At 50.3% G+C, this 25,631-nt stretch overlaps 1 protein-coding gene across 3 annotated transcripts in view; it reads left to right on the forward strand.

The window, feature by feature from the left end:
- The window catches only part of LIPE (lipase E, hormone sensitive type), a 58,256-nt gene that overhangs the window by 18,417 nt on the left and 14,208 nt on the right, over nt 1–25,631 (forward strand). Inside the window, exons 2-3 of one of the 3 annotated variants that reach the window (XM_083162189.1) lie at nt 5,975–6,241; nt 22,667–23,205. In XM_083162189.1, coding sequence (XP_083018315.1) covers nt 6,217–6,241; nt 22,667–23,205 — 564 coding nt within the window. In that variant the 5' untranslated portion in view covers nt 5,975–6,216. Of the gene's footprint in view, nt 1–5,974; nt 6,242–17,443; nt 17,603–22,666; nt 23,206–25,631 lie in introns of those variants that run through there. The other 2 variants (XM_083162191.1, XM_083162190.1) reach the window with 2 other exon arrangements.

Below are 25,631 nucleotides of genomic sequence, written 5' to 3' on the forward strand. Positions count from 1 at the left end.
TTTCAGGCATCTCTGATGGGGGGAACCGGCGCCTGTACAGAATAGGTCCTGCATCTTAGCACGCATTGCCCCCAAGCAGCTGAATAGGCCAGTGGTGCCCCCAAGCAGCTGAGTAGGCCGGTGGTGCGTCATTGTTAGCATGTACAGCCGGCCATCCTCAGTAACAGTGTTGGCTGATCATGTAAGACTTCAGATGCTGCGTCTTATCTTCAAGCCGGAGCTTGGAGATGCCTTAGTGCAATGATGCAGAAATAGCATGGCCAAATAATATAGCAAAACTGTTGCAGGGCGTGCTGGGATGTGTAGTTCAACAACAGCTGGAGTGTCAAGGTTCCCTGTAAGAGCGGTGTCAGGCCGTAAAGGTTCCCTCTGTGCATCCCTGCCATCCCATTGGAACCATAGGCTGCCACAAGCCGTGATGAATGTAGGTGGATGGAACGTCCCTAACCCCAGTGGTGCATAGAGAATCTGCATTGTTCCTGGGCCACAAAGCTGTGGCGAGTAGATTGGAAACCACTGCCTGGGATACGGTCACTAGGTCGCCGCTCTCACTGACCGCTGGTACTACCGGGTGCTGCCACCAAACACACAGAGAGAGGGTAGGGGTCATACGGTTGACACGATGAAGGTCGACCACTAAAAGTTGACAGGCCTGAGGTCGACACAGGAAATAGGTCAACATGGCTAAGGTGGTCCTGAATTTCGACGTAAGTTGACATGTACACCGTATCAGTGTACCGCGTCCCCTCGCATGGTTTACTGCGATCGCCCTCCATGCCCTAGCGGGTGGTAGGGTATTACATACCGCCTGTCGGCACGTGTCGGCTCAAAAAGATGTGGAAAAACTCATGTCAATCTTTTGACTATCGAACTAATGCTTGTGTCGACCTATCGCCCGTCTCCCCAGAGAGATGGGAAGTAGTACTCTATGTAGACGCATGTCAGTCTCGCCCTACTGTTCCTCAGTATTCCTGCTCCTCCTCCCAGCGCACGGAGCTGGCCCGGTGACCAAGGCTGAATCACACAGTTGCACAATATGTCCGGTTCTCCCTAGGAGATGAGCAGCTTTCCCTTGGACTTTGGCTGTTATGTTCAGGGCTGGGGAGAGCAGGAAAGCAGCAGATACTTAAGGTGCATACACACTGAGCGATTTCACCCCGGGGGTGGACGGCTTTCCGTAGCAGGATGCGGGAGTGCGCCTCAGCGCTCATCGCTGCCCCGTACACACTGGGCGGCTCTTCAGCTGAAAGCTGCTCAAACGACAAAACTGAGCGGCTTTCATCTCAATGTCGCCCAGTCACTTATGAGATATTGCGGCAGCACCGCAGGTAGAAATGTTTTACAGGAGGTTTGCTCATTAATTTTGGTACTTATGTAGTAACTGGGCTGCCGATTTTGAAATCGGGTCCATCGCATCGCATCGCACCCGACCATATCGCATGCGATGCGATGCGATGCGATGCGATGGACCCGATTTTTCCATAGGATTCAATGTTAAAATGGACTGAGTCCATTTTAACATGGAATTCAATGGGAAAAGGAGTCCTTTTCATACCCCTACTATCCAAGTGGGCATGGAGTTGGATATAAACCTGTGGCGAGCGTAGCGAGCCACCGAGCCCGAAGCGTGGCGAGGGGACACAGAATACCGTCCCCTCGCGGGGCTCGCCACGCTTCGGGCTCGGTGGCTCGCTACGCTCGCCACAGGTTTATATCCAACTCCATGCCCACTTGGATAGTAGGGGTATGAAAAGGACCCCTTTTTCCCATTGAATTCCATGTTAAAATGGACTCAGTCCATTTTAACATTGAATCCTATGGAAAAATCGGGTCATCGCATCGCATCGTATGCGATGCGATATCGTATCGCATCGCATCTGATTGTATGCCTTAACTTAAGGCATACAATCAAAAAATCGGCAGCCCAGATACTACATAAGTACCTTAATTTTTTCTTGGGTACTATTTGATCGCACTTTATAAATAATTATACCAATATGTCTGTGTCATAAATGTAGTCTTTAGCTGTATCAGACGGTAATTAGTGGTTAACGCAGCTGACGGATCCGGGGTTATTTGCACAAAGCACTTTAGGCGCCAAAACTGTGGCCTTTTATCACATTTCCACTCGCACAGGCTCCAGAAGCTGCAATATTGAGGCAGATGCATTAAGCCGACATGGAAACTGTATCCGGGTACCTTCCAACCCTGCCGACCTTAGCAATGTTGATCTATTTCACGGGTCGGCCTAAGCCCCATGTTCAAACTATGGCCCTCCAGCTGTTGTGAAACTACACATCCCAGCATGCCTTGCTAATAGTTTTAGAATTCCCTAATAGCAAAACTTTAACAAGGCATGATGGGACTTTTAGTTTCACAACAGCTGGAGGGCCATAGTTTGGACACGCCTGACCTAATGTTATCGATATATTGGATACACACTGAGTGATTTGCACTATGGGCCTGATTCTGGTTCACTCGCAAAAGTAAATTCTCTAATGAATGAATAAAACTATGCTGCAGTGCAGGTGGGGCAGATGTAACATGTGCAGAGAGAGTTAGATTTGGGTGGGGTTTCTACTTCAAACTGATATCTATATTGCAGTGTAAAAATAAAGCAGCCAGTATTTACCCTGCACAGAAACAAACTAACTCACCCAAATCGAACTCTCTCTGCACATGTTACATCTGCCCACCTGCAGTGCAGCATGGTTTTGTCCATTAGAGAGAGAATTTGCTTTTGCGCGTGAACCAAAATCAGGCCCTCTATATCTTTAATGATATCATCCCTATCTTGTCTTGTGGTATCAGTCAGGAGCCATCAAGTGAGTGTCACATTTGTATCTGTCCCCAATGAACTTGCACAGATCTAGAGGACGTGATATGCACTGGCCGGACCCTTTTGGCAAACATGGAACAGGCACGTTAAAAATGTTTGGCAGACTTGTCCCTGCGTGCCCTCGATGTTTGTTCTCAGACTGAGAATTACAAAGAATAAGCAAAGTTCCAGGCCTTTAATTCTGAGTTAATATTTGGTAGGTACAGATGTGTCCATATCCGGGACGGAGAGGGCTATGTGCAGATTCTGTATGGAACCCCTCCTGTATGGTACCATAGACTCTGATGCCTGCACACGAACAGTCTACTGTGCATGTGCAGGTCTCCGGAAACATGGCACCTTCACATAACTGTGAATGTGCAGCAGCCATTTTCCCTGAGGTATTTGTCTACGGCTGCAGCACTGACTCTGGAAAGGTATATAAACATGGGTGTGGTGTGGGCCCCCCTGGACCACCGCACACTTTGCACCCATTCTAGAACTGCCAATGGTCTTAATACATATAGCCTCAATACACCATGCACTGTGAGATGCCTGTGAGACGGCAGTACCCAGGCAGCTCTGTTACCATCACAGTGCAAATAGGATGCAAAAGCAGCTTCTGATTAAAATGATATGCAGCGTTCCTACATTCTGTGTCTGCATACGAAATGCTATGTTACTGTGTTTTCCAGGATAGCACTGTAATGTAGCATTTTGTATGCAAATAGAGCTGCAGTCGCACAAAGAGTATAGGCATGTCATTTTAATCAGCAGAAGCCGCTTGTGCGTCCTCTTTGCGATGTGAATGAGACGCATAATAATGGGGAAAAGACGATTGGCGCTACCAGGTCGCACCACAGCATGGCTTGACTAGAAGGGATGTTTAACGTGACTGCAACAAGGATGTCTGGGGACACGTCTATACCTGGACCCAGCTTGGGATCCCATTGGACAATAGTACGTTTTCATAGCTTGGTAGTGGTCATTATTTCATTTCTGAGTTGCTATACTTGGTCTAGTGTAAGCCTTTTCCCCACACTACAGGTCAGATAGTGTGTAACAAGTAATAATTCCCTATGTATAGAGAGAGCGTGTCTGTGATAATCCTGGTGGGTTCTCCATCGTTCCCGTTTCCCTGTGAGGTCAGTGAGTGCGGCTCTGATACCACGGCGCGCCATGCAGCAATTAGCCGTAAGTGGCATCTCACGTTCCTACTAGGCATTGAGGTTAGATTTCTTATTATCGCTAATTACTTCTATTTGCCCGTTGATGCCGGGCTATTCTGTGTTTCCTTTCTGTGTATTTATGTGGAAATCAGTATATTGTGTGTTACAAGTGCTGGAATTGTATGTCAGAAAGTCTTTTATTGTGCTTAACAATCTAGGAAAGTGGGTTTCTGGGGCTGCATGCAGTCGTGGGGGGACGCACTGACTGGGTGCGGTCGTGGGGGGACGCACTGACTGGGTGCGGTCGTGGGGGGACGCACTGACTGGGTGCGGTCGTGGGGGGACGCACTGACTGGGTGCGGCCGTGGGGGGACGCACTGACTGGGTGCGGTCGTGGGGGGACGCACTGACTGGGTGCGGTCGTGGGGGGACGCACTGACTGGGTGCGGCCGTGGGGGGACGCACTGACTGGGTGCGGTCGTGGGGGGACGCACTGACTGGGTGCGGTCGTGGGGGGACGCACTGACTGGGTGCGGCCGTGGGGGGACGCACTGACTGGGTGCGGTCGTGGGGGGACGCACTGACTGGGTGCGGTCGTGGGGGGACGCACTGACTGGGTGCGGTCGTGGGGGGGCGCACTGACTGGGTGCGGTCGTGGGGGGACGCACTGACTGGGTGCGGTCGTGGGGGGACGCACTGACTGGGTGCGGTCGTGGGGGGACGCACTGACTGGGTGCGGTCGTGGGGGGACGCACTGACTGGGTGCGGTCGTGGGGGGACGCACTGACTGGGTGCGGTCGTGGGGGGGGACGCACTGACTGGGTGCGGTCGTGGGGGGGGGACGCACTGACTGGGTGCGGTCGTGGGGGGACGCACTGACTGGGTGCAGTCGTGGGGGGACACACTGACTGGGTGCGGTCGTGGGGGGACGCACTGACTGGGTGCGGTCGTGGGGGGACGCACTGACTGGGTGCAGTCGTGGGGGGACACACTGACTGGGTGCGGTCGTGGGGGGACGCACTGACTGGGTGCGGTCGTGGGGGGACGCACTGACTGGGTGCGGTCGTGGGGGGACGCACTGACTGGGTGCGGCCGTGGGGGGACGCACTGACTGGGTGCGGCCGTGGGGGGACGCACTGACTGGGTGCGGTCGTGGGGGGACGCACTGACTGGGTGCGGTCGTGGGGGGACGCACTGACTGGGTGCGGTCGTGGGGGGGCGCACTGACTGGGTGCGGTCGTGGGGGGACGCACTGACTGGGTGCGGTCGTGGGGGGACGCACTGACTGGGTGCGGTCGTGGGGGGACGCACTGACTGGGTGCGGTCGTGGGGGGACGCACTGACTGGGTGCGGTCGTGGGGGGGGACGCACTGACTGGGTGCGGTCGTGGGGGGGGACGCACTGACTGGGTGCGGTCGTGGGGGGGGACGCACTGACTGGGTGCGGTCGTGGGGGGACGCACTGACTGGGTATGATCAGAGCGATGCAAGTTATGGTCGACCGGTTGTGGGGGGCACACTGACGGGTTGCTGTCGTGGGGGGGGCGCACTGACGGAATGCGTCGTGGGGGGACGCACTGACGGGGTGCGGTCGTGGGGGGACGCACTGACGGGGAGCCGTCGTGGGGGGACGCACTGACTGGGCACGGCCACGGGGGGCGCACTGACTGGGCACGGCCACGGGGATGCACTGACTGTACACGGACACAGGGGCGCACTGACGGGGTGAGGACACGGACAAGAGGGTACACTCAGTGATGTACTGACAGGTCTATGGTCAGGCTGTTGGAAGGATTAGTCTGATCAGACGTGCCCGGGGTAAAGCGGTATAATGCATGCTAACCTGCTGCCACTTTAGCTGTACCTATGTGATGTATTTTTAATGCATTTTCCATGTGCCAATGTCAGTAGAAGCTGTGTACCGACGTTTCTGCAGGAGAAAAGGATGAACTATGATCTAGAAGTAACTATTATCCTCCTATTCTCAGTGCAGTGTTCAGGTGACAGTCACTGAGGAGCAGATACAGACTCAGCAGCAGCTAATGCTGGGAACAAGACTCCGCCGTCACAGGCCAACAGCAGCAGATTAGAAGACGCTGAAGTAGGAAGCGGGTCCCATTCCAGGCGTAGGAAGCTGTCACTGGATCCTGCAGTGTTGGATTCCTGTGCTGTGTACAATATTGATGAGTGCTGAGCCAGGCTACCAGCCAGAGACTGCCAGCGAGCCAGGATGGCGGGAACAGAACCTCAGGACGGTAACTATTATTATTATTACTATAGCACCAACATAGCCTGCGGTGTGGGATGTAGGATGGTCTGGTTGTAAGCTATACAAGAGACATTGGGGGTTATTCTGATTCACTCTGAAAGGTACAATAACTCTCTGATGGACAAAACCATGTGCACTGCAGGTGGAGTAGATGTAACCTGTGCAGAGAGAGTTAGATTTGTGTGTGTGTGTGTGTGTGTGGGGGGGGGGTGGGGGGGGGGGGGGGCAGTGGCAAACGCAGGATTTTCAGAAGGGGGTTTCCAGATGGGCGGAGCAAAGCACGGAAATGGACACTTAGGTGACCCAGTATATGCCGGGTCAGTTAAAGTATTATAGATAGACCAAATGTACATAAATAATAAAAACAAACATACAGGGGCATCAACAGCAGTGTAGACCCCTGGGCAAAGCAATGTATTGGGGCCCCTACCGATCCTCCAGCGGTAGGGGTGGGGGAAGCTTTGATGTCCCGCGGGTGGTAGGGGGTATTATATCAGCTGCTCAGCATGTGGGGCCTGGATCAGTAATTTCCACTAATTACCCCTTTACTGCACAGATGGTGGGAGAAGGGGGCATTGGGCGGAATGAAGGGGCCCTGATACATAACTTCCGGGGTGGTAGAGGAGGTTTAATATGCAGAGGAGGGGTGTATAGTGGAGTGGGCTTATTATTCATAATTGTCTGGTGGGAGGACAGATTGCTTGACTGCAGATATCTCCAGTTCCCGGAAATTGATTTCTTAGATTGTAATCGAATTAAAAACTAGAGAATCCCACCTACCAAATGATATTGGGGACTATGGGATGAGAGTTCAGGAGGCAGAGCAATCCGCCAACAAGTATATAAAACTACATACCAGGTATGTGGAGCTGGAGCAGTAACCAGCTGCTGGAAGGCTGATATCTCTGGTTCTGGGAACAGTAGAGACAAGCTACTAGTGTCCATCAAAGGGGGAGAGTCCCAGCTTTTGGAATATACCCTCAGAAACCTGAAATATCTGACTGGGAAGAGCAATTAACAGGCTTGGATGGGGACCACTGCTTTGAAGTCAGATATCTCTGGTTCCCCAGGGCCGATTTTTAAAATTCTTGTACCCATGGAAAGAGGGGACCCTCAGCTTTCAGCCTAGGGCCCTTAGACTTCTGGGGGGGTTTCTGGGTACTCGTAAACCCCCCCTGCGTGCGCTACTGGGGGGGGGGTACTTTAAACTGATATCTATATTGCAGTGTAAAAATAAAGCAGTCAGTATTTACCCTGCACAGAAACAATAACTCACCCAAATCTAACTCTCTCTGCATGTTACATCCGCCCCACCTGCAGTGCACGTGGTGTTTTCCATTAGAGAGTGATTGTGCCTTTCCGAGTGAATCCGAATAACCCCCTATTGTACTGATGGGGAATTGTGATGGCGGACGTACTCTTGTGCCTGATTCCTGATATGGTCACCACTCAAGGTCGACGGGGCTTAGGTTGACACCTAACATTGGTCGACATTGGCAAAGTCAACATGAGCTTTCACTTCTTTGTTTTTTAGCTGACATGTGCCGACAGGCGGTATCTCATGCCCTACCATCCCCTACGGAGTGGTGGTAAAATAAAATAGCGGCGTGTAGGCGCATCAGCATCAATATCATTCATACACATGAAACGATTTGAGCGATTGGTCGTTTCGGTAGGTCGGGAACACCCAGATCTCTTGCCAAATCTACCCGTGTGTGCGCACCTTTACTCTGTGTGTGAGATCTGCAGAGAATCATTGTATCTGTCACTATTACACTTGTTTTGTTGATAGTATCATTGCGGTTATGTAGCTGCTGTGTGAGGTATTGCAGAAGACCTCTGTCTTGTTGCTCCATAACCAATACCGTTATTGATCCTGCCAATACCCCCAGCCATTATTATCCATGTCCTTGTGACATCAGGAGGAAGCACAGAGCGTCCTGTCATAGGGACTGTATAGCACTGTGCCCTTCCCCCCACTGTGGAGTGACCAGGAGCCTGCCCATCACACCACCACTTACCACATGTCTATTGGCTGCCTCTGACCTTTCCCTCTCAGCCAAAACACTGAGGCGTCTGCATGCTGCTGCTGCTGCAGTGCTCAGGCTGAGTGCATGCAGGCCGTGCTGAGAGCCACCTACCCTGTGAGTAATGCTGTATACCCAGCCAGGTCCTATCTATCTATCTATCTATCTATCTATCTATCTATCTATCATGTTCTGTCATACTGACCTACAGCATTTCCTCAGCTGTCTAATACGTAGCCATCTTTTCTTAGCACAACTAGGGGGTGATTCAGGTTTGAACGGACAGGCCGCCGTTCCGATGGTGGGGGTTTGCGTGTATTTGCAGACCCCGGAAGCAAACGGTTTTGGCAAGTTTCACAATCACCTAGTTGCTGTTCGCTCCAGAGGGGAACGCTCAGAGTTTTATGGGCGTTCGCCTGGGGACGACGCCTGCGCGGGACGGGGGTGCTGACGTCATGTGATGTCAGCGTCCGCCCCTTTTCGGCAAACAGCAGCGGAAATAAAAGTCTGTTTTTACCAACTTTTATTTTCGAAGGGGAGAGAAATCATTCGATGGTCGGCGATAATCAAATTATTTATTTTTTCCTTTGGCCACGTGTGGGGGGGATGCATTCTGAGACACTTCCCCTTGCAGGTTACCAAGGGAATGCTGGCGGCGGGGGCTGGTTTTCAGCAGGGCTACAGAAGGTCTGAATGAGGCCCCTAATCCCTGTAACACCCCCTTCCTCCTCAGTGGAGTATTATTTATTTGCTTTCTCCTTCTGTTGTCAGTATAATTGTCTGCTTCATTTTAGTTACATGATTATAACTTGTAGAAAAGGTAACATTTGCTATAGATACACTTCACATTGAGACCTGGGCCGCTGGAACCCATAGCAGCCAATCAGATGTCAGCTCTTATGTAGACAAACTGGGTGAGAAGTATACAGTTGCTAATGGTTACAGCATGTTACTGTTGTCCGGTTTCCTGATGACCAGCAGCCAATCACATGTAGCGGAGCATTGTTACACAAAGTGACTGTTTTATATACAGACTGGCCAAGGTGACACTAGGGGGTAAAGTTACCGAAACGTCTAAAAGTAGGGATGTTGCCCATAGCAACCAATAAGATTCTAGCTATCATTTCTCTATTACATCCTAGAAAATGGTAGACAGAATCTCATTGGTTGCTATCCCTACATGACTTTTAGAAGCTTTCATGAATTTACCCCCTGGTTGGTGACCTAATGATAAGATGAGGTGTATAGAGATGATAATGATGACTTTATTTATATAGCGCTTTTCTCCAATAGGACACAAGGTGCTTTACAGATAGTATGAACATAATACAATAATACAGAGATTTGCATAAAATACCGGCACCATGATAAGTATTAAACAGCAGGCAGGGCCAATCGTGCCAAAAAAGGGTGTGGTTTCTCTGGCAGGGGCGTGGCCTCTGGGACTCGTCACTCTAAGGGGCGTGTCTAAAGGTGGCCATACATCTACAGATCGATTGTCATATTGGGCTGGTTGGAACAAAATCCTGGTAATGGATGAGAGCAGATGACAGTTGACCATTTGCTTTGAATTGCTGGAAAACTGCCAAAAACTGTCACTCATCCATTACCAGGTTTTTATTTCAACCAGCCCAATCTGACAATTGATCTGTAGATGTATGGGCAGCATAACACTCGTAGATTTGATGTAGTGTTCCTGCTAGGCTGTTTTTTAGCGGGGCGCTGCACCCTGCCCAATTTTTAAAGGGCAAAATGCGCCCTGCCTCTCTGGCAGCGCCCCACTGAAACAGCCTGCCTTCCTCCCTGCAGGTGAGAACGGGGAAGCCCGGCGCCGCTGTAGATAGCGATGCCTGGTGTTTCCCCAGCAGTGCACTGCCTTCGGGGCAGGCCCGGGCACGCTTGACGCTGGCGACCGGGCCTATCCCTTTTCGGCGCGGCACGGGCACGCCCCTTTTGTGACGTCGGCGGAACGGGACTGCCCAAAATAGTGACGTCGGTGGGCCCGTCCGCCCCCTTCACGCTGTCCCCTTTGAAGCAGCGCCCTGCCTGACGAAGTTCCTAGAAGGAACACTAATGATGTGCTTGCCCGCAAGCTGTCCCTGCACTGTGAATATATACTGTGCACATGGCATTTTTCACCAGCGGCAGGCGCTAACTGCAGGTGGGGGCAGCATAGGACAGGCTGTTTTGATGGGCTCCTCCATCAGGGCAAGGTGCATTTTACTAGCGGGAACACTAGTTAAGCAGTATTGATGGGCTGACATTGGAGTATGACCGATGAAGAAACACTATTGGGTTTATGTACGAATAAACCTGACGCATCTCATCGTGTTTATGCAGGATATTTAAAGGGACAACTATTTTACTACGAAGACATGCCAAGTTAAAGCATTGCCCTTTCAAATTTCGGACATAAACTGTATTAGAAGCGTTGGGCTGTAATAGACCCCCGTAACTCCTACACACATGTAGGTACAGTACTTGTGTAATATCACGGCGCCCGGCTATACTACGTTTTCAGCATAGGCTAAGCTACGTTGTCAGCGTAGCCCAATGGCTGCCTAGCGTAGTCAGCGTAGTGACTCCGCGGCAGCCCTGCGTAGTCAGCGTACACAGCGCCCCTGCCAGCTCTCCCGGGGGGGGGGGGGTGGCGCAGCTGCCTGTGGCCCCGGGAGCCCTCCTACTCCCCACACAGACTCCGGCGCAGGCAGGGAGGCATCCAAGTCTCGTGTACTAATTGTACCTGGTGTTTTTAAGTGTATTTAAGTACTTAGTACTGAGAAAGGATAACGCTTTACGGACACAGTACCTAAACTGCGAAATTCACTTATTGTCCATCGGTTTGGGATTAATCTGGCAAATGCCACGATCCATGCCAGCCCAAAGCGTGGCGAGCGCAAGCGTTATGCGTCCTCCCGACATGTTCATACCCCCATTATCCACATCGGCGTGGAGTTGATTTTATAAAGTGTGGCGAGCGCAGCGAGGGGACACGGAACACATGTAAAGTAATCTGCGTCCCCTCCCTGCGCTCGCCACACTTTGTAAAATCAACTCCATGCCGACGTGGATAGTGGGGGTAAGAACAGGTCGGGAGGACATGTAAAGTGTCCACTCTTCGTGCTGGCGTGTATAGTGGGGGTGTTTCAGGAACACATCCACACCTGTCATGTCAGGCAGGTTTAAATGGTAAATGCCTTTGCACCTGCCTTACTGACACACAGGACATTAGTACAAATACACTGCCCCTCCCCTGCCTTACTGACACACAGGACATTAGTACAAATACACTGCCCCTCCCCTGCCTTACTGACACACAGGACATTAGTACAAATACACTGCCCCTCCCCTGCCTTACTGACACACAGGACATTGGTACAGGTACACTGCCCCTCCCCTGCACCTGCCTTACTGACACACAGGAGATTAGTACAGGTACACTGCCCCTCCCCTGCCTTACTGACACACATGACATTAGTACAGGTACACTGCTCCTCCCCTGCACCTGCCTTACTGACACACATGACATTAGTACAGGTACACTGCCCCTCCCCTGCGCCTGCCTTACTGACTCACAGGACATTAGTACAGGTACACTGCCCCTCCCCTGCACCTGCCTTACTGACACACAGGAGATTAGTACAGGTACACTGCCCCTCCCCTGCCTTACTGACACACATGACATTAGTACAGGTACACTGCTCCTCCCCTGCACCTGCCTTACTGACACACATGACATTAGTACAGGTACACTGCCCCTCCCCTGCGCCTGCCTTACTGACTCACAGGACATTAGTACAGGTACACTGCCCCTCCCCTGCACCTGCCTTACTGACACACAGGAGATTAGTACAGGTACACTGCCCCTCCCCTGCACCTGCCTTACTGACACACAGGAGATTAGTACAGGTACACTGCCCCTCCCCTGCACCTGCTTTACTGACACACAGGAGATTAGTACAGGTACACTGCCCCTCCCCTGCACCTGCCTTACTGACACACAGGAGATTAGTACAGGTACACTGCTCCTCCCCTGCGCCTGCCTTACTGACTCACAGGACATTAGTACAGGTACACTGCCCCTCCCCTGCACCTGCCTTACTGACTCACAGGACATTAGTACAGGTACACTGCCCCTCCCCTGCACCTGCCTTACTGACACACAGGAGATTAGTACAGGTACACTGCCCCTCCCCTGCACCTGCCTTACTGACACACAGGAGATTAGTACAGGTACACTGCTCCTCCCCTGCACCTGCTTTACTGACACACAGGACATTAGTACAGGTACACCGCCCCTCCCCTGCCTTACTGACACACAGTGCAGGTACTTTGCCCCTCCCCCTGTGCTGTGTACCAGGGAAAGCAGAGAATAGGCACAGGTTCCATATATCCACAATGGATGCATATATCCCCTGACTCTTTATTTTTACCTACAGTCTCCTTGAGGTTACCGATTGGCTCCTAAGTAATGTCTTCTTTATCCATTGTTGCTGTAACCTGTAGCAACCATTCAAATTTTTGCTTACATTTCCAATCCTGGATCGATAACCAAGTAAGAATCCTAGTATTTATCATCCACTCCAGCACACTTTCTGCACAGTTCTGGAACATTCTCCTAGATGTGCCCAAGTTCATGTCCCGTTATCTCTCTTTTGACCCTATTAGCGTTGTTTACTGCTTTAATCATCTGTTTTTATTTTGCATTAATCTAATCCATCATCAGAATGGCATTATGTTCCTGTGGTGACAACACTGGCAGTATTATATGTCCCCATGGTCCTATGTAGTGTATCTGAAGGCTTCCAAGTAGTCTCGTGGTGTTGTTCCTTTTCTTTGCTCACGCACGTGGCAGCAGAACATGTTCCATCTTTGGCTTAGACTGTCTGTACAAAGGCCACAAGTGGTTCGCTTGTTTATATACGTCTAAGTTACATAGGACAGCTGGGCTGCAGGGCTTTCCAGGAGTAGTGTAACCACTGCACCATCCCAGAGTTCCCAGTAAAAGAGTTTGGTGTCTTGTGACATAAATTGGGGCAGGGGGCACTGGCTTACTGGGGTGACTGGGAAATGGCTCGGGGGTTCTACAGCATAAGTCAGCCATTAAGGTGAATAGTGGAAAATTCAGGCCAGAGAGTGGGGATGCACCATTGTCCAGGCCAAGCAGGTGAAGGCTCCACTGTCAGCACCTAAAGGTTTTCAGCCAAAGGAGAAATGCTGTGACGGGTCCGTGCAATGTTGGATAAACAGTGTACACTCTGGTCGACGAGTGGAAATGTGCGAATAGTCGGCTGTCTGGACGCCCAAACAGCACATGTGTCACTCACGAGTTTAGATGCTTTCTGTGCCTAAAGCGTTTTTTGGGGGGCGTGCGTGTGTGTGAAAAAAAAAATATATATTTGAATATCGCCCTGCTGTTCCATGTCACTTTAGACAGGAGATCAGGTGTTAAAATACTATTGGATACTCCTATTCAGGGTTAAGACTACTCTGTGCAATAGTCTCCCCAGAATAGTAAGTCAAAGACACTTCACAGTCAGTATTTTAATCAATTTCCCATGATACCGACCATAGGGGTACAATGGAAAAATGAGCAGTTATGGGCACGGCTGTGTATCGCTGTTGCTCAGTGGCATATCACACTAAATTAATGCCCTTTCCCCAGTGTTCTGCCGACTGGATGTATGCTGTAGCAGTATTAATACTATTGTATCGTGTAGAAGCCCTTGTGCCGTTATAGAGGTGCGTCCCGGCCAACCAGTTATATTGGGATATCCTGACGAATTGTTTCCAATGCTATTTGGTAAGTTAGTATGATGGACGACATGAGGTTGCTTGTGGGGAAATATCATATTTTTGCTTATTGACGGGGCAATGTTATAACGGCTAATGATGTCCGTACGAGTTTTGGAAAAGCAGGGATATTTCAAATTATCTTTGACCATATAAGTGCATGACATCATGTAGATTACAGCAACCCCAGGGAACAAGGTTTTCATACAGACACTGGAGTAAAGATCTCAGAACACACTCATTTCAGGAGCTTATACATTATATTGGGTTTGTTACCCATAAAATCTTCAGTGTATAGATCATGTAAGCATGGTTGTAATGTATGTAGTATATATAAAAGGCTAACTACACCTCACCTCTATAAGGTGAAATACTGCCAGTAACCACTAGAGTCCCCTCGACAGACCAAATCACTCCTTTGTGTGCTTAAACATGTCATAACACAATACAATTTCACCTTTTGGTGGCTATATTGCACTATTTCCCTTACTTTCTCTGAGCCTTTAAGAGTGAAAACAATACAATACAAGGGGCGTTTGCCTTGAAAATATACTGCCATACAAGAAAAGAGGGATCTATTTATATAAAAGGCTAACTACTCCTAACCTATGAGGTGAAGTAACAGCAGTGACCACTACAGTCCCCGCAGCAGTCCAAATTACTCCTTTGTGTGCTAAAAGAGGTCATAACATAAAGTGAAAGCAAATTTTGCAGGGACACTGATCTGTTTCAAACTGGCTGGATATAGAGAGAGGGAGCTGTGAAGACAGAGATTGGAGGTAGGAGCAGATAGGGGGTGGGGGTGGAGAGTTGTGGGATAAAAACTGTCACAGCTCAAAGGGAAAGTAAAAACTGTCACAGCTTAAAGTGAAAGTACGTTGCAGAAGCCGTCATTAGCGCTAGTTATTTGCTATTCACTACAGGGACCCCGCCGGCTGCAGCCAGCTTTATACACATGACGGCGCCGCAGGTACCCCTACGGCACGGACACCCCTGACCGCCCCAGCACTGCAGGGACGCCGGGGCAGCAATTTTTTTACACAGTTCGCTGGGGGTGAGGGGCGAACTGCCGCCCTCCAGGTGCCGGCGCCCTAGGCAAATGCCTAGAGCTGCCTAGTGGTGGCGCCGGCCCTGACCACGGTTAATGGCCATCTGATCGAAGCAACAATCAAATTGCTCCGAATAGTTCTGAGTTTCTATTTATATAGACACCCAGAACATTTTACTCGCCCCCTTATATCATATGTCTTACCCTTTCAGGTGTGTTTGATCTAAACAACAACTGAACCTCTTGACCAGGTATGCGTACTTTTATGCATGACTGGCTGAGTAGATATGTTCCTGAACAAGGGGGAGTACAGTATGAAGTGGTAGCTGAGGGGTATTTGCACATCTTTATGTGAGTGGAATATGTGAGATGTCATTGGTTGTTGCCCTGCTTGCTCTAATAATCTGGAAAGGAAATCATTGAATGAATGCTATATAGAGGCCTATTCATCTCCCATTATGGACCCATTGCACATGTATTTTTGTAACTGGCACATTCAGTATTAGGGGCTTTATAGGGCTACCTTACACTGAAAACTGACATTTTAGGGGTTAGTGTGCGAGAACCAACACCATCTTCAGATGGCGTGGGTTCTCTGAGCCATCCTCCTTCCCGAGCCTTCTCCATTCGTGTAGCTCGGGGGTGGCCAAACCTGTCCTCGAGGTCTACCAACAGTTCCTGTGTCTCAGGCAACCTGTGGATCTATAGTAGGAATGACTGCAGCAGGTTTGAAAATGTGACAGTTAGTAATGGCTACAGCTGTGCACCAGCTACAGAGTCTGGGAAATGTGACAGTTAGTAATGACTACAGCTGTGCACCAGCTACAGAGTCTGGGAAATGTGACAGTTAGTAATGACTGCACCTGTGCACCAGCTAGGGAGTCTGGGAAATGTGACAGTTAGTAATGATTGCACCTGTGCACCAGCTAGGGAGTCTGGGAAATGTGACAGTCAGTAATGGCTACAGCTGTGCACCAGCTACAGAGTCTTGGAAATGTGACAGTTAGTAATGATTGCACCTGTGCACCAGCTATGGAGTCTGGGAAATGTGACCGTTAGTAATGGCTACAGCTGTGCACCAGCTACAGAGTCTGGGAAATGTGACAGTTAATAATGACTGCACCTGTGCACTAGCTATGGAGTCTGGGAAATGTGACAGTTAGTAATGGCTACAGCTGTGCACCAGCTACAGAGTCTGGGAAATGTGACAGTTAATAATGACTGCACCTGTGCACTAGCTAGGGAGTCTGGGAAATGTGACAGTTAGTAATGGCACCAGCTACGGAGTCTGGTAATGTGACGGTTAGTAATGACTACACGCTAGGGATTCTGGATAATGTGAAAGTAATGACTACACCTGTGCACCAGCTAGGGAGTCTGGGAGATGTGACAGTTAGTAATGACTACACCTGTGCACCAGCTAGGGTGTCTGAGAGATGTGACAGTTAGTAACTGTTAGTAGATCTCGAGGAACGGATTGGCCAGCCCTGGTGTAGAGGAATTTGTCTGCCGGACAGTGCTAACTATGGACCTGATGTACTAAAGCTTGATCAATAAACTACAATCCAACCAGCTCATAACTGTCATTTTTCAAACTCAGGCTGTAACATGACATGTGGGGGCTGAATATCCGTTACTTTACCACTCTCCCCTTTATCATTTCAAGCTTAGTACATATGCCCCCTATGTGTGTCCATGTGATGGGGAAGATATTGTCAGCGTCACTGGGGAAGGGATGGATGTGAGTGACTGGAATGTTCTCTGTACTGCGGAATATGTGTGCGCTATATACATGATGCGTAATAAGTAAATCATTGTAGTGTAGTATAGAGTGTAATGCCATTTCCCGCATGTTCCTCGGTGGCATGGAGGGGCAATGATCAGCTGGGCGTCCCTGGAGAAGACACTGCGGTTTCCGTTGGCTCTGGTGTTCTGTTGTCTTAGATGAAGTGCAGAGATATCCTGGCTTGTTTCCTGTCGGTGCTGCCGTCCTATGCTGTACAGAGAGCAGTGTGATCACAGAGCACCAGGGGAGAAAGGGGGGCACAGTAATCCTCAGTCATGTGAGGCTGCGGTGCCAGGCAGTGCCATGCTGAGCCGGGCACAGGGGACTCATTGTTGGCTAATCCCCTGCACAGTATCTACCTGCAGGCAGAATCAGCTGTTCGGACAATCAGAGAGGTGCTGTGCGCATCCAGGGTTACATGCAGTAAATAACACTGGGGGGGGTTGAAGAGACACCATTGCTGCTGGGTCCAGCCAAGAACTAATCATCGATGGGCCAGTGCCAGGAGATTCCCATATATTTCCCTGGAGAGATGAGGTTTCTATATGGGAAGGCTTAGGCTGCAGTTCCCTCCTCCTCCTGCAGGTATATAGCTCTGTGAGGAGGGGTCTGCTTGGAGAGAGTGAGATGTGACTGTTTCAGGAAGCAAAGTCCCTGCTTGCACACCAGTAAGAGAAGGAGCTTCCATTGCAGGTATGGACAGAATGGGACATTCGCCTCGCTGCTGGCGTATATCAGTGTTCTTGTGTTCCCCTCCTGATGCTTGTATTCCCTGCTCTCTGTGTGTATATCCTGCGCTGCCTGTCTCTCCATCGCTCTCCCTCCCTGCTCCTTGACCTGTCCTCTCTGGTGACACACATCTTGTCAGCGGCTTCTGTGTTTATAGCACTGGTATAACAGATAAGACCTATGGAAAGTGCAGCTGCCCTCCAGGTTTTTGTCTGATATAAATACAGTATTATACCCTCCAGGTGTGTGTCTCGGATATAGATATATTATACTGTGGCCCTCCAGCTGTTGTTAAACTACACATCCCAGCATGCCTTGCCATAGTTTTAACGTTCCATAATAGCAAAACTGTGGCAAGGCATGATGGGACTAGTTTTACAACAGATGGAGGGCCACAGTATGGACATGCCTGTATTAGATGCTGGGCCCCCTCTCCTCAGCTGCTTTCTCCTGTCTCTGTTGGCTCTGTTATGGAACTACATGTAGCACAATGCCTTGATAGTTTCTGGCTGGCAGGACATGTTGGGGCATGTAATTCAAGGGGTGTGGTATCAACGGTCAAGATCCTGACGGTCAGTATACCGACATTGGAATCCCAGCCGACGGTACTCCAACAGGGGGGAGTGCAAAAGAGCCCCTTGCTGGCTCGGTGTCTTGCGTTGCTCCCCCACAGGGAGAATTGCCCCTGTTGGTTGGGATCACAACTGTCGGGCAGTTGAACAGTCAGGACTTGTGCAGGTATCAGGCAGCCCCTCTCCTCAGCTGTACGGGGAACTTGTGTGCTGCTTCTGGCTAGACGGATTGTCCAGTGTGTATTGTGGTGCGCAATGACCTGTCGTCTTTGGTAAACATACGGCACAGCATACGCACTTTTACCCCTTTCACAGCGCTGCTTTGACCAAGGTTATTGCTGTGTTGTCCCGGGTTGCAGCTCAGTGTGCAAGGGTCTCCGGGAAATAGCTTTGGTCCAGTGACCTGGCAATCCAACCCGGGTAGCTAGAAGAGGTGGTCACGGGAAGGACTAGGGGCAGTGTGAGCAGGTAACCAGCATAGTGGGAGCTGCATCTCTGGCGCTTGGAGATGATGTCATCTGCATATACCAGCAAACCGTCAAATAGCGCTAACCTGGGTCGCGGTAAAAAGATGTATGTCCCTTGTCTGACCCGTGTTGGAATTGTGGGGGGTGATTCGAGTTGGTTTGCAAAAGCAAACTAATTCTCTAATAGAGAAAACCATGTGCACTGCAGGTGGGGCAGATGTAACATGCGCAGAAAGATTTCGATTTGGAGGAGTTATTTTGTTTCTGTGCAGAGTAAATACTGGCTGCTTTATTAGATTTTAGTTTAAACACACCCCGCCTAAATGTAACTCTCTCTGCACATGTTACATCTGCCCCACCTGCAGCACAGCATGGTTTTGTCCATTAAAGAAGGAGTTTGCTTTTGCAAACCAACCTGAATAACTCCCTGTATTCCAAATCCCGGGTCAGACCCAGGATTTGGGTGAAGGAACGAATCCATCAATCCAGTATGTCTGGCCACAGGAACCGGTGGTGAGGTTACTGTTGCGGGTTCCTGCGGCTAGCGTCACTCGGTCACCTATCTGTATACACAGGCAGATGCGTATGAAACATGTAAAAGATGTATGGCATCTGTTTTGTTGCACGGCTGAAGTTCTATATCTGTGAAGCACAAGGTTCAAAGATATATCATGTGCACACACTGGTGATAAACAGTATACATACTCCAGCATATACAGATGCATCCTTATACATTAGTGCTGCAGTTCTGACAAACAGAGTCTCAGTGCTCCAGGCTCAATGCTATTTTGCTAGCGCTGGGTGTCTGCTGAGCCTTTTTTACCTGGATACATGTCTAAATCTCAGTACGGTACAACTAGGATGCATCAGAAGACTGTACTGATATATCTGTGTGCGACTGAATGTGGATACGAAGTGATACGATGCAGAGGCCAAGTCCTGCTGTGCTTCGGATACAGATTCGCACACTGATATATACTGCAACGCTGCTCTCCGGGTATTGCTGGCTGAATACTGCTGACTCCTTCCATGTGGTGTACAGTACAGTGCAAGCAGAATGTTGTGCTGCACTGCACACAGATCTTCTATGTACTTTACCTCTCGCCCTGGGCAGATATCACATGTAAATATGCCCACACACTAGAACGATTGTTTGGCCGATTGGCCAATTTCCGTTAAATCGGTCGATATATGTTTACCGATAATCGGTCAAAAATCGCCCGATCTCGGTCCGATGCTCGCTCCCGTGGATCTTTTGCTAAATCTTCTGATCTTACGTGCTGCATGAAAGGTCAGAAGATTTAACAAAAGATCCTTAAGGTGCCCATACACTAGTAAGATTTATCTTCAGATATGGCTGGTTGAAACCAAAACATGGTTATGGATCAGTGACAGTTTGTCAGTTTTCCAGCATTTCCAAGCAAATGGTCAACTGTCATTTGCTCTCATCCATAACCATGTTTTTGTTCCAACCAGCCAGATCTGAAGAGAAATCTGCGTATGTATGGCCACCTGGAACGCACACGGGATCTTAATAAAAATCTTCGGTAAAGATGTGCGCTTGCCTGAAATCTTTTGGCCAGGACGGACAAAAGATTTGAAGGCTAATTTATGCGCACATCTAAAGGCCCCCATACACTAGGGCGACTTGTCCTTAGGACAAGTCGCCCCCGACTTCCCCCTGAGCTTCCCCGGCTGCTCCCCGGGGGAGCTTGATTAGACTGGCACTTGATGTGCCATTTTTTACATGTGATAAATCGTCTCGATTTATCACATGTAAAAAAACCCGGGGGAGCAGGGGGGGGGCTGGGGACTCTGTGTCCCCCGCTGCTGGGGACGCTGCGGGGGACAGCGTCTGTGTCCCCCCAGCGTCTGTGCAGCGAGGCGGTAGAGGGAGCAGGGGGGGCTGGGGACGCTGCGGGGGACACGTCTGTGTCCCCCCAGCGTCTGTGCGGCGAGGCGGGAGCAGGGGGGCTGGGGACGCTGCGGGTGACACGTCTGTGTCCCCCCAGCGTCTGTGCGGCGAGGCGGTAGAGGGAGCGGGGGTGGCTGGGGACGCTGCGGGGGACACAGGCGGCATAGAGCCGGGCAGGGGGAGCCGGCGGGACTCGGAGCTGTCAATGGTAGAAAAAAAAAGCCTATACAATGAATGGGCTGCCTGTGATTGGCTGAGCGCTCTCTCAGCCAATTGCTGACTGGCTGAGAGAGCGCTCAGCCAATCACAGGCCGCCCATGCATTGTATGGGCTTTTTTTTTTTTTATTCAATACTGACAGCTCCCGCCGTCTCCCCCTGCGCGGCTCTATGCCGCCTGTGTCCCCCGCAGCGTCCCCAGCCCCCCCTGCTCCCTCTACCGCCGCACTAGGTCCCAAGTCGGGTGGTCGGACGTGCAGCAGGTCCGACCACCCGACGCAGATCCGATGCGCACGGGACCGCGCATCGGATCTGAGGGGACATCCAAACTAGCCGATTTTGGTCCGATTTCTGCCAGATCCGACTGATCTGGCAGAAATCTGACCAAAATCGGCTAGTGTATGGGGGCCTTTACGATCGCAGATCTTTCTAGTGTGTGGGCACCTTTAGGCATGGGGATATTAGCACCTGGCAACAGCAGATCTTGTGGTTGCTGCAAAATCCTTTATTGTAATGAATCATCTTCTGGTGGCATTAATTAATAAAATTAGTATGTGGTATATGACGACCCGTGACTCACTCCTAGTTTGCGCAGTTCTCGATTGGTGAGCTTTAGAACATTACTCTCATTATATCCAAATTATTCTGTTTGTTATATTTTGCTTTAAACCGTAATAAAAGATGTGGGTTATTATGTCGATCCATATTAGGTCGACATGCATTTGGTTGACCACTGAACGTCGACGTGGCTGCTATTTTTGCAAATGGAGAAAACAAGGCTGCAGTGCAGGTGGGGCAGATGCAACATGTGCAAAGAGTTAGATTTGCGTGGGGTGTGTTCAAACTGAAATCTAAATTGCAGTGTAAGAATTAAGCAGCCAGTATTTACCCTGCACAGAAACAACATAACTTACCCAAATCTAACTCTCTGCACATGTTACATCTGCCCCACCTGCAATGCAGTGGGGTGTTCTCCATCTGCGAAATGGCAGTGTTGCTAACAGGTCTGGCCCACTGGGACTCCTCAGCCTCTGTGCCCTTGACAAGTCGGGCTCAGTCTAGTTTGATGCCTGGAAAGCAGTGACTGTGAACTCTGGTCCCAGCACGTAGCTGTCCCTGTCCTCCATTCAGCGCTGAGCTGTCCTCGTCCTCCATTCAGCGCTGAGCTGTCCTCGTCCTCCATCCAGCACTGAGCTGCTATTTCTTATTATTCAGCTTTTCATTTAGACAATATCAAATAAACCGATTTTATTGATTTTGATATGATATATGGCAGTGGCATTCAACGTCTGGACCTCCAGCTGTTGCGGAACTACACATCCCAGCATACCCTTCCGCAGTCCTACTACTAGGGCATGGGATGTGTAGTTCCACAACTAATTGGCCAAGTTGTAATATATGCAGCGTCATGCAGACGTACATAGAAGTATTTCCCTGCGTCGTGTCTTCTCCAGCATTTACTGTGTATACACTTCCGTAATGATCCCAGGCTAACTACAGAAAATGTATTCAGATTTGTGCATTGTATCTTATAAAATCTTGTAAAAGGTTACAAGCTTTGGGCCTGAGTAATGTCCTGACACTTTTACAGTGCGTGCCGCAAAGCACAGATGCATGCGCTGCACCCACGCAGTACAGGTCTGCCTAGCTGGTTGCACTGCAGCATCAGACTGTCAGCTATCGCTGCTGCTTTTATGTAAGTGGCAGTGATAGCCCCTCCATCCCCATCTGAATCAGGCCCCTAGTCATGTGACCTGTAATCTGTTCTGTAGTGCCAAGCAGGCAAATCTTTATTGTTCTCTTGACAATTGTCCAAAACTGGGATTTAATTTCCTTTCTTACATCGTGTCATTGCAGGTGTGGTATTTGTGTCTCACGAACAGATGGACCCCCGGCCTCTATTCCAGGCCGTGGATGCCCTGTGCCAGGACAACATACAACATTTCGGGGAGTCTAGCTCCGAGGTTGGCTCCCGACTGGTCCAGGCATTCTCCCGCATCCAGGAACAGGCGATTGGACTTGAGCCGTCTCTACGTGCCCTAGCTGCAGTGTGCCCGCTTTTTGACTTGGACCCTGACACGCCCGCTAATGGGTACCGCAGCCTGCTGAAGGTGGTCTTAGCCTGCACCCAGCACATCCTGCACAAGTGCCGCTACGTCACAGCCAGCCGCCGCAGCCTCTTCTTCAGAGCGGCGCACAACTGCGCTGAGCTCGAGGCCTATGGAGCCGCCCTCACCCAGCTACGTGCCCTTCTCTGTTTTGCCCAGCGCCTACTCACCGCCAATCGGCATGGAGACCTTTTCTTTCGGCAAGAACGAGGCCTGTCCGAGGAGTTCCTGCGAGAGTATAGCACCATGCACAAAGGCTGCTTCTACGGACGCTGTCTGGGCTTCCAAGTGAGTGTTCCCTTATGTACAATGTCATTTATATGTCAGTAGTGTTCTCACCAAGTACACTGGCCCTGGCAGATCGCTCAGCACACAGCCCATCGCTGTGCAGTGCTGTGTGCTGAGCGATCCTGAACGATCTTGCTGAGCCATCCTGAACGATCTACATTGCTCAGCAACATCTCCCCATGTGTAGGTCCTTCAATGTTTTGCCTGGTGTCTCAGTGTCACACACTACATGCACTTTCTCCTACTCTGTAATTCACTCTCTATTCCTGGCACTGTGCTGTCACTGACCTCGAACTCCCGAGCAACCTTGATCTACTCTCAGTATGCGTGGTGACGTCACACGTGTTATCTGTGCCATTGATAAGATGGGACAGAGATTGCATTAATGCCATCCACTTGTGTGACGCGGATCTGTTTACCCTTCACTCCTGATTCCCTCGGGTGACGGGAACTGAGCCGATACAGTTACGTAACATTATGAAGGCTTCCTGTCTGTAAATGTGAAGATGGCTGTATTCTGAAATAGTATTTAAATAGGGGTTCTCAAGCCATTGTGCTTGGGGACCCCATCAGAAAATGATTACCCCAGGAAGTTACCACAGAATGGCCACAACATGTATGTGGTCAGCAGACAGCCCATGCAGGCAGTGTTGTCGAGGCAGAAAGCAGACGAGAAGTGACCGCTAATGCTTACACCATAGCAGAGACGGGGTCCTGCCCTGTGTGTGCTTTTTAATATATAGATGCATATGGTAAAGCTAATACTTGCTGTGAAGGCTTTGGGGATGGCAGGAAGATGCAGTTGGAGGCTGGCCAGGCAGTAAATGACAGGGAGTGGGTAGCAGGGAGAGGCAGAGGATGACAAGAAACCTGGCTGATGACTCCTCAGATATCTAATACCCCTTTTACACCGGAAATGCAGAGACCAACCCGGGAATTAAATTCCAGGGACAAGCAGCGACATTCCCAGGTTGGGACCCATTCAAACATGCTTTTGAAGCAGGGACAACCCGGGTCGGCACCTTTCACACTGAACCCATGATGACCCTGCATTTCTATAAGAATATCATTGAAATTGGACGTTTTTTTGGCCCACAAAGATGAGGTAATTAGGGAGAGGGGTAAAGGGAGAGCGGGAGGGCGGGTCTTTGCAGACATTGCAGGCTTTCTGGGGTGAAATAACACTGCTGGGGTCTGTAGTGCCACAGAACATGCACAGTGTCTCCCTGCACGCTGTATGCTGCCTCTGGGCGTGTCTGTGAGCGTCCACCACAACAGGAAGTTGCCATGCTAGCCAATCAGCATTAGCAGAGGCAACACGAGAAGCAAGGACATGTCCCTGCACCTTTCAAGTGCCAGTAGTCCGGGAAGGACCCGGGAGCAACCCTGCTACCTAGCAAGGTTGAATTGTCTGCAAATTTACCCGGGAATTTGTCCCTGGAACCTTTCACAACAGCACTAGTCCCGGGTTGTTCCCGGACCCAACCCGGGAATTTAGGCTGGTGTGAAAGGGGTATTAGTCAGTGATGCGAGGAGTCTGACAATGCAACTGAATATTCAGGTTACTTTGATCACTGGCTGAGAACAATACCTGACATCTATCATGTAAATATACCGACCTCTCTGATCAGCACCTAGAGGGAGCACTATGCTCAGTGGTGAGCAGACATGTACAAATATAGGGGGTCATTCAGCCCTGCTCGCTAGGCTGCGTTTATTCGGAGCCTAGCAAGCAAATTAACGCCACCCCAGGGAACGTATATACCGTGCCACCTGAATCCCCTTTCTACACTACGAGCAGATGTGCACCATTACACCTCCGCTCGCAGCCGGCCGCACAGACGAAATCCTTCAATGGTTATTTACTATCAAAGGATTTTTCCTCTGCTCGCAGCCAATGAAACACCGGGTGTCCACCCCGGAACTCCCCCTGCCTGTCAGTCTGCACATGCACAATAGCCCCTGTGCGTATGCAAAGACCCCCACCATCGTCGGAAGGGCCGAATTTGCTGCTGTATGACCCCCGTATAGTGTTCCCATTACATGCCTATCTGCAATTGATCCCTGGAAGACGTGAAGGGGTTGTGTGGTTACAGCACCAATATTAAGAGCTCACTAGAAAATAGCTAGATCACAGAGGAATGAGGCACGCACTACCTCATGCCTCAATGACGTCCATAGTTCTGAGCACATGTTTAGTCTGTATCATGGTATATATTGGTGGGTGCCCACATTTCCCACCTCTCCTGTCACTGGGTGCAGAATATGGCAGCATACTATGGATCGGACACACTGGGTGCCGGTGCTCTCCCGGTAGCGCCATCTATCGGCTGCCTCATCCATGCCATCCGTGTGCCTGGGTGATCCCAGCCGCCGACTGCCCTGTGTGTCGCCTCCGTAATTCCCATATATGAGATGAAACACTT

Source organism: Crinia signifera, chromosome 19, assembly GCF_055691185.1.
Source record: "Crinia signifera chromosome 19, ASM5569118v1, whole genome shotgun sequence".
Lineage (NCBI taxonomy): Eukaryota > Metazoa > Chordata > Amphibia > Anura > Myobatrachidae > Crinia > Crinia signifera.